The sequence below is a fragment of the Salvia splendens genome, chromosome 11 (assembly GCF_004379255.2).
Source record: "Salvia splendens isolate huo1 chromosome 11, SspV2, whole genome shotgun sequence".
Classification (NCBI taxonomy): domain Eukaryota; kingdom Viridiplantae; phylum Streptophyta; class Magnoliopsida; order Lamiales; family Lamiaceae; genus Salvia; species Salvia splendens.
The window spans coordinates 18,279,996-18,294,566 of NC_056042.1; the positions used below are offsets into that span (position 1 = coordinate 18,279,996).

General features: G+C 40.9%; 1 protein-coding gene across 1 annotated transcript; it reads right to left on the reverse strand.

Moving 5' to 3' along the window:
* Positions 1–13,761: 13,761 nt before the first annotated feature.
* On the reverse strand, positions 13,762–14,280 carry LOC121754540 (tau-tubulin kinase 1-like). Its single transcript, XM_042149880.1, has one exon. It carries the CDS (start codon positions 14,278–14,280, stop codon positions 13,762–13,764), a length of 519 nt encoding a protein of 172 aa, XP_042005814.1.
* Between the last annotated feature and the right edge of the window lie 291 nt (positions 14,281–14,571).

A 14,571-nucleotide genomic window follows, 5' to 3' on the forward strand; every position in this document is an offset into this window, starting at 1 on the left:
ATGTAATCGTCATCCTCCATCATATACCATGTCTAAACCATCATGTGAAATGAGAATGTGGCCACAAACTCGATCACTGGACCGGCCGACCCAAGGGACGGCTCACGATCCCCATCAGTGCACTAGCCTAAGTAGGGCTTAGACCCTAGTTAGACCCGAATTCGTTAACCATCAAAGTCTAGTAGAACATTATTCTAGTAGACAATCAGATAGGCAATTCAAAACATAAAGTACGGCATGACATAATATTTAAACCACCCTTATCTCACCATAAACATATCATTTGCAAATAAAGAGTTTAAGCAATAAAGCCCACCTCAAAAGCTTAGTAATTTCCATAAACAACTTCTCGATCCGTCTTTAACGAGCGTGCGAACCACCTTCTCGAAAAATAATTAAAGTACACATCAATCTCAAGAAAGAAAACATTTAGAAAGCATGCACTCTAATTAAAGTCTTTTATCTCGTTTCTCGGTTTTCGTGCATTTTCGATTATTCGGCGGCCGCCCAAGGCGTCGCATGCGACGCCGGTCGGCCGCTTACGCCAATACTTTCCTCCGTGGCTCCTCGTATTTTCCATGACGTTGGAATAAATTTCCAAAAAAATTATTTAAGCGCATAATTAAATTATTGCACCTATTTCTCTTCGCAAATATACTTATTTTGTACTTCAGATTATTCCGAGAATTAAATAAATAATTCCTTACGATTAAATTATCGGCCCAACATTTAGTTTTTTTCCCACCTTATATCTCCACTTAATTAAGAAGCCACAAATAAATCAAAAGACGGCCCAAACTTTAAATAAAACCTACAATTAAAAATATAAGGCCCAATTTCTTTTAAAAGCAAAAGCCCAAGACTAAAAAAAACAAAAGGCCCAAATCTCTTTACTTTCCCTTCCCCACGCCTCACTCTTCTCTTTCTCCCTATCTCTCCATTTCTCTCTTTTCTTCTCTCCCTCTTCTTCTCTATCGACGCCCTCTTCTCCTTCCTCTGTTTTCTTCTTTCAAAATTCTTCCAATCTTCTTCTTCCTCTAATTTCGTCGCCTCTCCCCAAAACGGAGGTTACCGCCGTTGCCGCTGCGCCACGAATCAGCCATCGCGAATCCGCCGTCGGCTTCTCCCACTCCTCAGCCACCATCGCCGACCGCTGCTCACCGGAAGGACCTGCTGTCGCATACACGCCGGAGTCGCCATCGCTGGGTCAGGCCACCGCCGTCCAGCCACCAGCAGCGCCGAGTCAGCTATCTCGCTGCTCTGCTGCCTATCCCGCTGTCGCCGCTGCTATTCCACAGCCCCGAATCGCTATCCGGCAGCCCCGAACTTAACCCGAACCACCACGAAACGTCCTGCATGATACGCTCTCATTACTAAATTATATTCTTTTTGTGTTTTCGATTAACCACGGCGGGTGTTCGATTGGTGTTAATTGTTGAATTTGTTTGAATTACTTGTGGGAGGTGGAGGTATGAAATATGTGATGAGATACATGCTAGAAAAGAAATTTGAGCTTCTGAAAAATGGGTAGAGTTTATACCTCAATGAATTGAACTTGATTATGGAAACAATGGCAACAACTTCTTCTACCTCTTTTTCTCTCGGCTCCCTCTCCCTCTCTCTCTTTGTTCTTGTTGTAAGGTGAAATGTGAGGAGTTAGGGGAGGGGATACATGAAGGATGTCACGACCGCCCTCACTAAGGATAGTAAAGACGGGGAAATCGTGACTATGGAAGGGACGAAGGAGCGGGGAAGAAGAAGGGGGAAACAATGAAAGACAACATCTTAAACAAAACTTCACAAGAAAAGTTTTAATCATTAAACAATTAAGCATCGGGTTAATATCGCAAGGTAATTAATGTCAAAAAGTAGTGAGGGGCAAAACGAAAGACTTTAACAAGAACGATTCGAAACACGGCAGCGGAGAAACAAGTATCATAGGAGAGTCATAGGATGACGCCCATGTTTGAAGACACGACGCATCCGGGAATTCCTAAAGCTCACTCAACATCCCCCGCAACATCACCCCTCAACCTGCACATAAAGAAAAAGGATATGTAGGGCTTAGTACTTGTTGTACTCAATGGGCTCATGCCGAAAACATTTATAACAGTTATATCATCCATACCGGTGAACTCGAGTTTTTACGTTTATTTAAGAAATATCACGAGTATCACAAAAACACTTTTCACACACCGGCCGGTCAAAACAATCTCCCCACTTTCTCATCAATCAATCAATCACATCCTCTTATCATAGTGCGACGAAAGTGTGGCCACACTATTCACCCACGAGACCGGCCGACTAGCAAGGACGGCTCACGATCCCCTCTGTGTACACAACCTTGATAGGGTTTGCGGCCCTACTCAGACCCGAATTCGTTTATCATAGCCCTATAGCCTAATGGAGCGAACTCACAAACTAGGCATCAAGCACCATCTCAACATAGCCCTATATCCTAACGGAGCAAGCTCAAACGAACTAGGCATCAGGCAAAAATCTCAACATCAAAACAATCACGGCATGACATACCACCCTTATAGCTCCACAATTATCCTCTGGAAAAATAAAAGAGATTTGAAAAGAAAGCCCACCTCGTCCGCTTAACAATTCACAATCCAACTTATGGAAACTCTCGTTCCTCGAGTTCACGAATACACAATCACCCTTGTCAACGACAACACAAGTCAGCCTTCCATAAAAACATATTACCATGCATGTCCTATCGTTTCTTTCACCGTTCTCTCAAAATTACCCAACCCAACGTTCGTCACAAAGATGGAAAAACACACCATAGTATATTTCGACGTATCTCACACGATCACATCATTAAACACGTTCCTTGGATATACATGCATCATTTAATACTTTTAAACTTGAAAATAAATATCTTTTTATCAAAGCAGAAAACTGGCAGAACTGCGGGACCGTTTTATAAAAAATCACTAAAAATTCACCCGACCTCATATGAAGCTAAATTTTGGTCACAACACAGAATACACATTCAAGTTCATCCTGACAAATTTTCACACTGAAATCACGTCGTTTAGTCAGTCAAATCAATAATTAAACTCTCTGGTCGGAACATAAAATTTCTGGCAGCACTATGCAGTTCATTTGAAAATTTTACCTTAAATTCATCCAATGCCAAAAAAGGCTGCAAATTTAACACGACTCTGACGACACTTCAAATTTTCATCTAGTTCAAGAATCACATCAATCGGAGGTCATTTGGTCAGTCAAACAGAAAACGAAACATTATTGGCGAGAACACGAGTTTCTGGCAGATTTGCGCAGTCAACTTCAAAAATTTATTAAAAATTCATTCTTCGATAAAAAGGGCTTAAATTCATACGAGACACGAAAAACACCTTGAAGTTTACTCAGTAAATTTTCATATCAAAATTGGTTCGTTTGATAGGTCAATTACTCATCAGAAGCTACTGGTCGAACATCACAGATAACAGACACATAATTTCTAAATTAGGATTTCCTTCTCAATCATCCAAACACCAATTCTCATGCTTATAACACACAATCATGCTTGATAAGACTCTCTTAAACATGTTTGCCCATAAACTCACATCATTCACCAAAGATTCAAATCAAACTTCACAAAATTGCATTCAAATCGCATATTCATCAAAGTTCTCATGCAAACACAAATTCCCACCGATTAATTTTGTGATCTATGATTCCTACACTCACTATATACATGTAGGATTCAAGAACAAGGATTAAATGGAAAGATTGAGGGAAAGTGAATCAAATATACCTTTCTTGAAAAAAACGAATCGGTAGAAACAAGAATTGATGCGATTCGTCGGAAACTCTTGAAAATCAACTCCAACGGATGCAAGAACAAAGATGAATGGAGGATTTTTGGAGAGGATGAAGAGATGGAGGGAGAAAACGTGTGGGAGGGGGAGAGGGAGGAGGAAAAAGGCGTTGAAATAATGGGGCTAGGGTTTGGTTTCTCCCTTTTATATTCTTAGATTAATCCCCCACTTAAATAAACAAATAAAAAGAAATTGTGGAGTGAAATAGGGAAAAAGGGGCGTGTACTAAAGGGAGCATTTAAAAAAATTAATATTTAAATCCTTAATTAAATAGGAATAGGATTTAAATTTGGTAATTTCTTGTAGGAAAAGACTCCTACAAAATAGGTAACAAATAAATTAATCCCATAAGGTAATTGAAAGGTATAAGGGATGAAAATTTAAGGGTCTTAAAGATGGAAAGAATCAAAGTACCAATTAAGTCTACAAAGTAATTTATTCTCCCAAGTATAAGAGAAATTCGAAAATTCCAAGGAATGGGGCAAGGGTCGAAAATCATGGAGAATAAATTAGGAATATTTTGGTTTTGGATTTAATTTGGATAAATATCCCAAAACAATTAATTAAATCCAAGAAAGAAGATATTACTTCCAATAAATAGAAAGGCCGAAAAGAATTCGAATAAAGTGGCTGGCACAAATATGCATGATCCTATTTAATTAAATCCCCCCATTGGAAAACATATCATATTATTCCACATAACTCTCAACCATTAATTTCACATCGTTAACACAATCACATAGAAATCAATTTCCAAAAAATACATTTCCAAATCAACATCCACATTAATAAAACGAAATAAGTCACAAATTTTAGGGGTGTTACATCCTTCCCCTCTTAACATAAACAACACACATTTATGACATCACACAATTCATGCTCACGTTCCAACATAATCATACCGTCACATTATCATATTCACACATAACACATACTTAGGACATCATGCCAATCATGCTCATGTTCCACATAATCACACCATAACAATATCGTATTCACACATACAACACGCGCTTAGATCATCTTGCCAATCATGCTCATATTTCACATAATCATATCATCACAGTCTCATTTTCACACAACGTTTATTCACATACGTACACTTGCCAAAACATCCTCATCATAACATCATCAATTTCATACATCAATCTCGCATTCTTTCAACAACTTAAACATACCTCACTTTCTTTGGTTGAGCGTGATGCTTCGGATGTTGAGCCTTCGTGACACTTCTAGTCTAGGGGTACTGATCTAGACTTAGACTGAAAGAAGACTCTCGGACCAGAGCGAAAGAACGAAGCTCTGATAACACTCTGTCACGACCGCCCTCACTAAGGATAGTAATGACGGGGAAATCGTGACTAGGGAAGGGACGAAGGAGCGGGGAAGAAGAAGGGGGAAACAATGAAAGACAACATCTTAAACAAAACTTCACAAGAAAAGTTTTAATCATTAAACAATTAAGCATCGGGTTAATATCGCAAGGTAATTAATGTCAAAAAGTAGTGTGGGGCAAAACGAAAGACTTTAACAAGAACGATTCGAAACACGGCAGCGGAAAAACAAGTATCAGAGGAGAGTCATAGGATGACGCCCATGTTTGAAGACACAACGCATCCGGGAATTCCTAAAGCTCACTCAACATCCGCCGCAACATCACCCCTCAACCTGCACATAAAGAAAAATGATAGGCAGGGCTGAGTACTTGTTGTACTCAATGGGCTCATGCCGAAAACATTTTATAACAGTTATGTCATCCATACCGGTGAACTCGAGTTTTTACGTTTATTTAAGAAATATCACGAGTATCACAAAAACACTTTTCACAGATCGGCCGGTCAAAACAATCTCCCCACTTTCTTATCAATCAATCAATCAATCACATCCTCTTATCATAGTGCGACGAAAGTGTGGCCACTCTATTCGCCCACGAGACCGGCCGACTAGCAAGGACGGCTCACGATCCCCACTGTGTACACAGCCTGATAGGGTTTGCGGCCCTACTCAGACCCGAATTCGTTTATCATAGCCCTAAGCCTAATGGAGCGAACTCATAAACTAGGCATCAAGCACCATCTCAACATAGCCCTATAGCCTAACGGAGCAAGCTCAAATGAACTAGGCATCAGGCAAAAATCTCAATATCAAAACAATCACGGCATGACATAACGCTTTAAACCACCCTTATAGCTCCACAATCATACTCTGGAAAAATAAAAGAGATTTGAAAAGAAAGCCCACCTCGTCCGCTTAACAATTCACAATCCATCTTATGGCAACTCTCGTTCCTCGAGTTCACGAATACACAATCACCCTTCTCAACGACAACACAAGTCAGCCTTCCACAAAAATATATTACCATGCATGTCCTATCGTTTCTTTCACCGTTCTCTCAAAATTACCCAACCCAACGTTCGTCACAAAGATGGAAAAACACACCATAGTATATTTCGACGTATCTCACGCGATCACATCATTAAACACGTTCCTTGGATATACATGCATCATATAATACTTTTAAACTTGAAAATAAATATCCTTTTATCAAAGCAGAAAACTGGCAGAACTGCGCGACCGTTTTATAAAAAATCACTAAAAATTCACCCGACCTCATATGAAGCTAAATTTTGGTCACAACACAGAATACACATTCAAGTTCATTCTGACAATTTTTCACACTGAAATCACATCGTTTAGTCAGTCAAATCAATAATTAAACTCTCTGGTCGGAACATAAAATTTCTGGCAGCACTACGCAGTTCATTTGAAAAATTTACTATAAATTCATCCAATGCCCAAAAAGGCTGACAATTTAACACGACTCAGACGACACTTCAAAATTTCATCTAGTTCAAGAATCACATCAATCGGAGGTCATTTGGTCAGTCAAACAGAAAACGAAACATTATTGGCGAGAACACGAGTTTCTGGCAGATTTGCGCAGTCAACTTCAAAAATTTATTAAAAATTCATTCTTCAATAAAAAGGGCTGAAATTCACACGAGACACGGAAAACACCTTGACGTTTACTCAGTAAAATTTTCATATCAAAATTAGTTCGTTTGATAGGTCAATTACTCATCAGAAGCTACTGGTCGAACATCACAGATAACTGACACACAATTTCTAAATTAGGGTTTCCTTCTCAATCATCCAAACACCAATTCTCATGCTTATAACACACAATCATGCTTGATAAGACTCTCTTAAACATGTTTGCCCATAAACTCACATCATTCACCAAAGATTCAAATCAAACTTCACAAAATTGCATTCAAATCGCATATTCATCAAAGTTCTCATGCAAACACAAATTCCCACCGATTAATTTTGCGATCTATGATTCCTACACTCACTATATGCATGTAGGATTCAAGAACAAGGATTAAATGGAAAGATTTAGGGAAAGTGAATAAAATATACCTTTCTTGATAAAAACGAATCGGTAGAAACAAGAATTGATGCGATTCGTCGAAAACTCTTGAAAATCAACTCCAACGAATGCAAGAACAAAGATGAATGGAGGATTTTTGGAGAGGATGAAGATATGGAGGGAGAAAACGTGTGGGAGGGGGAGAGGGAGGAGGAAAAAGGCGTTGAAATAATGGGGCTAGGGTTTGGTTTCTCCCTTTTATATTCTAGGATTAATCCCCCACTTAAATAAACAAATAAAAAGAAATTGTGGAGTGAAATAGGGAAAAAGGGGCGTGTACTAAAGGGAGTATTTAAAAAAATTAATATTTAAATCCTTAATTAAATAGGAATATGATTTAAATTTGGTAATTTCTTGTAGGAAAAGACTCCTACAAAATAGATAACAAATAAATTAATCCCACAAGGTAATTGAAAGGTATAAGGGATGAAAATTTAAGGGTCTTAAAGATGGAAAGAATCAAAGTACCAATTAAGTCTACAAAGCAATTTATTCTCCCAAGTATAAGAGAAATTCGAAAATTCCAAGGAATGGGGCAAGGGTCGAAAATCATGGAGAATAAATTAGGAATAATTTGGTTTTGGATTTAATTTGGATAAATATCCCAAAACAATTAATTAAATCCAAGAAAGAAGATATTACTTCCAATAAATAGAAAGACCGAAAAGAATTCGAATAAAGTGGCTGGCACAAATATGCATGATCCTATTTAATTAAATCCCCCCATTGGAAAATATATCATATTACTCCACATAACTCTCAACCATTAATTTCACATCGTTAATACAATCACATATAAATCAATTTCCAAAAAATACATTTCCAAATCAACATCCACATCAATAAAACGAAATAAGTCACAAATTTTAGGGGTGTTACAAAGGAGCTTATGGATTAATGTGTGACCTTTGGGTGTAGGATTAATTGAGGGAGATAGAAAGTGGAGAAGTTGAAAGATGGAGAGTCTCCATGGAGGGAGGAATCGGCCAAGAGGGAAGAAAGAAGAAGAAAAAGATTTTTTTTTGGGCTTGCACCCACATTTTTTTTAAATGTGGGCTCAAAGACATCTCCCACACTTTATTTATTTGTTGAAGTTTATAGGCCCAAAATGATTTATTTTGTAGTAAAGAAATCAAGCCCAAACTTTATTTATTTGCCATAGAGTTCTTCTATTTTCCATTGCCCAAAGCCCTTTTATATAATCATTTGGACTCCAATTTTATTTGAGAAGCCCAAGTGTAAATACTTTACATTCTCGCATTCCTTTCTATTAATTAAAATTCACGGAAACTTTAATTAATTTCGTCATCTTGTTTCCAACAGAGATTAAAATCGCCCGACGCAACAATTAATATTTGGTGTTGTTCCAAATACAAATTCCTCAACCGATCCTTGACTTAAACGCGCCAAGTACTATAAAACCCATCTCCACCATTTCATTCAATCATGCCAAGTATAGCAATATCAACATCATTACTTCAACGAGACTTTCAAACACGTCTCCTAAAAACTCCACAATTAAATAAAAAGGGACGTCTCATTCCACATCAACACATAAATACTACACTCCATTTCAAAGAAAAATTAACGAGAAGCATAGCATCCGAAATAATTTTATTAATTATTTCATGACATATATTAAATTAGTATTTAAAAAGTACGGGCTTTACATTCTACCCACCTTAACAGAAATTTCATCCCGAAATTTACTCATCTCTAACGAACAACTCCGGGTATTTCTCTTTCATTTTATCACTCGAGTTCCCAAGCAGCCTACTCGTGACCATGTTGTTTCCAAAGCACTTTCACAGATGCGATTGATTTATATCTAAATTCTTGCACTTTCCTGTCCAGAATAGCTTCGGGCTTCTCCTCATAACTCAAGTCGGGATTCAAAATCATTTCCTCTTGGTGGACCACGTGTTTGGGATCGAACACGTACTTTCTTAATTGCGACACATGGAAAACGTTAGGCACGGTCCCAAAACTCGGTGGTAGTGCCAACCTATACGCTACGGGTCCCACATTCTCAAGAATTTCATAAGGCCCTACGTAACGTGGCTTCAACTTACCCTTTACGCCAAACCTCGTTATCCCCTTCGAAGGAGATACTTTCAAAAACACTTTGTCTCCAGCGTTGAACTGTAAATCGGTACGCCGGACATCAGCATATGACTTCTGTCTGTCTTGAGCTTCTTTTATCCTTTGACGAATTTGTCGAACAATCTCAATCATTTCTTCTACCGAATCTGGCCCAAGTATTCTCCTTTCACCAACCTCATCCCAGTAAAGTGGTGATCTACACTTCCTCCCATACAATGCTTCATATGGGGCCATGTTTATCGTTGCCTGGAAACTGTTGTTGTAGGCAAACTCGATTAATGACAATACTACATCCCAATTTTCTCCTCTGTCCAGAACTACGGCTCTCAACATATCCTCGAGAGTTTGAATCATTTTCTCGGACTGTCCATCGGTTTGTGGATGAAAAGTAGTACTAAAATTTAATCGAATACCAAGCTCTCGTTGCAGACTTATCCAAAATCTCGAAGTGAACCTTGTGTCTCGGTCTGACGTGATTGTTACGGGCACTCCATGTAGCCGAATGATTTCTTTCACGTAAATTCGGGCTAGCTTGTCAGATCCATGAGTTATAGGGATAGGTATAAAATGTGCACTTTTAGTGAGGCGGTCGATGATTACCCAGATGGCAGTATTCCCTTGTCGAGTTTTTGGTAAACCCGTCACAAAATCGATGGAGATGTGTTCCCATTTCCATTCCGGAATCTCTAGCGGCTGCAACTTCCCGTAGGGTCGTTGATGCAGAGCTTTTACTTGTTGGCAAGCCAAGCATTTCTCCACAAACGAAGCTATGTCCCTCTTCATCCCATCCCACCAGAATGATCCCTTCAGATCATGGTACATCTTTGTACGTCCAGGATGAGCGGTATATGGAGTATCGTGTGCCTCAGTCAGGATTTCATTTCGAAGTCCTTCGTGATTTGGCACACAAAGCCTTCCTTCGTATGTGAGGGCATTGTCAGCCTCTTCTCGGAACTTCTCTTGCTCACCTTTCCTCACCTTTAGCCGAACCTTCTCCAAATCTTTATCATTTCTCTGACCTTCTCTTATCCTCGTTCGCAGGTCAGGTGCAATTACCGAGGTAGCGATCTTTCCTTTTACGGTCTCAGGAGCTCTCACTACTTCCAATCGCATCTTGCTAAATTCGCGAATCAAATTTTCTTCTTGAGTGAGAAAGGTAGCCAGCTGTGGTCGGGTTTTCCGGCTCAGTGCATCTGCCACTACATTTGCTTTGCCCGGATGATAGTTAATGCCACAGTCAAAATCCTTGACTAGCTCGAGCCATCTGCGTTGCCTCATGTTCAAGTCTTTCTGCTCAAAGAAGTATTTTAGACTCTTGTGATCAGTAAAAATCTCACACCGAACTCCGTAGAGATGGTGCCTCCAAATCTTCAATGCATGCACAACGGCTGCTAATTCCAAATCATGAGTGGGGTAGTTTAGCTCGTCTGGCCTCAATTGACGCGAAGTATAGGCAATCACCTTACCGTTCTGCATCAATACACATCCAAGTCCAACCTTAGACGCGTCAGTGTAAACCACATAGTCTATTCCCGGTTCTGGCACGACTAGAATAGGTGCAGTGGTCAACTTCTCTTTTAACAACTTAAAGCTAGCCTCACACTCCGTCGTCCAATTGACCTTAACCCCTTTATTCAGTTTTTGGGTCATCGGCCTTGCAATTTTAGAAAATCCTTCGATGAATCTTCGGTAGTATCCCGCTAGACCCAGGAAACTTCGAATCTCATTTGGGGTCTTTGGCGTTTTCCACTGTTGTACGGCCTCCACCTTTGCAGGGTCAACTCGAATCCCTTCGGCCGTCACAATATGCCCCAAAAGGTTCACTTCCTTTAGCCAGAAATCACACTTACTAAACTTGGCGTATAGCTTCTCCGTCCTCAGTGTCTCTAGACTGATCCTTAGATGTCCCTCATGTTCTCTTTCATTTTTCGAGTAAACTAGCACATCATCTATGAACACCAAGACGAACTTGTCCAAGTATGGATGGAATACTCGATTCATTAAGTCCATGAACACCGCAGGTGCATTCGTCAGTCCAAACGGCATTACTACAAACTCATAATGCCCATATCTTGTTCGGAACGCCGTCTTGGGTATATCTTCTCTTCGTACCCTCAATTGGTGATATCCCGGCCTCAAATCCATCTTCGAAAATACCCCTGCTCCCCTGAATTGGTCAAACAGGTCATCTATTCTCGGTAGAGGATACTTGTTCTTGAGAGTCAATTTGTTCAATTCACGATAGTCAATGCACATTCTCAGCGTTCCATCTTTCTTCTTCACAAATAGCACAAGTGCTCCCCAAGGCGATATGCTGGGTCTGATGAAAACTAAGTCCAACAGTTCTTGTAACTGAATTTTGAGTTCTTCCAAATTCTCTAGGTGCCATCCTATAAGGTGCCTCTGATATTGTTGCGGCTCCTGGTTCTAGGTCGATAGTAAACTCCAACTGTCTATCAGGCGGAGGTCCTGGCAAAGCGTCGGGAAAAACGTCTGGGTACTCACGTACTACAGCCACATCTTCAACTTTTCTTTCTTTCTTGTCGTGCCCTTGCAGGTAAACAAGATAGGCAAGATGCCCCTTTCTAATCATCGTAGTTGCTTGAAGTGTCGATATTACCCAAGTCCGTTGATTCATTGGAATCCCGTAGAAGGTAGTGGGCTCCTTCCCCAGGGTTTGTAACGAAATTTGCCTCTCTTGACAGCGAATAGTGGCATAGTTTTCAGCTAGCCAGTCCATCCCTAGAATAATGTCAACATTTTCCATTAGCATAACATGTAGGTTGTGAGCCACTAAGCTAAGTTCTCCCACCACAAATTCTCTGTTCGAGCAAGATTGTGAAATGTCTATAAGGCCTCCTACTATTGAGTTCACATTCATCTTATGTTCAAGTTCATCAATTGGACGTTTTAAAGCATCAACGCAGGAGTGGGATATAAAGGAGGGCGATGCACCCGTATCAAACAGAACAGCAACAGGCATGTCAAGTAGTGTTCCCATACCTGCCAAATTATCCTGTTTCGGATCTCCCTGTGCGGCTTTAGCTTGCTTGCGTCCCAAAGCATAGGCCCTAGCCTGAGTGGGATATGGTTGGCGACGCTGTTGCGGCTGCTGAGGTGGTGTAGGATTCCCTCGAGGCCCATTTGGTGTTCCCCCGACTCCAGCATTATTGTTGCTCGGGCACTCTTTGGCAAAGTGTCCAACTCCACCACATTTGTAGCATACATTAGTCCCGATCCTGCATTCCCCCAAATGATTCTTTTGGCATTTGGTGCAGGGAGGTGCTCTCTGACGGTACTCTCCACCTTGGTATGGAGTAGTTTGCTTTCCCTTGCCCCATGCATAGTTTGGGGTACCTTGGAACCTCTTGTTGTCAAAGGATTCTCGGTTCCCGTCCCACTTTCTCTTATCCCAAAAATTTTGTTTTGGTGTAGGTGGTGTTGGGGTAGTAGGCGTTGCTGTATTTTCTCGTGGCATTGCTTCTTCCACATCCAACGCACGTGACAGTGACTCGGCATACGAGAGCCTTCCACGGCATGCCAAAGCCATTCTTATTTCATGCCTCAGACCAGCACAAAATTTCTCTGCCATTTTCTCGTCAGTATTCACTTGCTCTGGTGCATATTGAGACATGTCGCATAGGGCACGGTCATATTCAGTCACTGTCATCCGCCCTTGCTTCAGATTGTAGAATTCAGCCTCCGTAGCCTTACGGTAACTCCTCGGGATGTATTTATCATATTTCCTCCTTAAAGTTTTCACAAGTTAGGGCGTCTAGTTGTTCACGCCTCATCGTCTGCTGCTTGGTCTCCCACCAAAATTTTGCGGACCCAGTGAGCTGGTTGGTCACGCACGATAGGCACTCCTGATCGGTGCACCTTAGGAATTTGAATATGCGCTCTATGGCTCGAATCCATGTTTCAGCCTTGGCCGGATCTCCCATTCCATCAAACACGGGAGGGCGCTCTTTTCAAAATTCCTTTTCGATGTTTCGTTCTGGCTACGGTGGTGGTGGTGGTGGTGATTGTCCTTCGGGTCCCACACTAATTTGGGTTTCATTGCTGGCCTCGTTTTCGTGATGAACTGTTGCGCGTCTGGGAGGCATTTTGTTTAACACACGCGTTAGTACAATTATCCGAACTTTACCCATCACCACACCACATCACACCACACAGCCTTTCCAAAATATTTTCTCATGTTTTCCATACACATATCAAAGTAAACACGAGCGTAACGATAAAGCAACGATAATTTCATAACTTTAAACAAGTAAGTGTTTCAACAAGGTCCTTGCAACTAGTACAACCGAAAAACTCAAAAGAAATCATTACGTAGTTCGTTAAAACAAGACATCCATAAAACTAAGAAAAACAGAAAAAGGAACTCTACTCCTCGGGTGTTCTCTCAACATTCGCCGCATCCTCATTTTCAACTTCAATCTCCCTTTGAAGGGGTTCTTCATCCTCTTCTTCCATGGGATCTTCCTCATGTTCAAGAGGTTCTTCCTCATCTTCAAGAGGATCTTCCTCCTCCTCTTCCTCATTGTTCTCTCTCACATAGGTAGCTACGTCGATATGCTTATCGACAACAAGGACTTCCGTCGCAGGAGGTGCAAAAGTGATCATCCCAAGCCTCCTTCTCTTGGGAAAGTTTAGCTGCGGCGTCTCTCTATCGTATCGACCCCCGCTGTAGGGGCTGAGACGCGATGAGGATGCCTCCTTCTTAGGTGGGGCATAGGGCGGCGGTCCGTCACGAGCATCAACTAGGGCTTCCAAAAGAACCTTCACGAAACCATGCATATCTCCTTGCTTACTATAGTTGGGGAGCCTATGCCAAAGGTATGGCCGCGAGGCATCATCGGGCCACCTATTCCAAGGCGCCGGTAAACCATCAATCAACCTCATTATGCCCTCGTAGTGTTTCACTCCACACCCATGGGCATCCCTCCATAGGGCCAAGTAGTGCGTGAATCATAATCGCCATCTACATGAAAGTAAGTTTCCTTAGTACGAATAGACGAAAAGAAACAAAATAGGGTAGAGAAGGATAAATACGCGTAGAGAACGTCATACGTGCTACCATGTGTATCTTGCCGGTTATCATAAGAAAAAAGGGTCATAACGATTCTTTCTTTTAAGGTTATCATCTATGGATAGATGTTTCGTGTATTAGGAACGTAGTAACTTGCAGTCTCG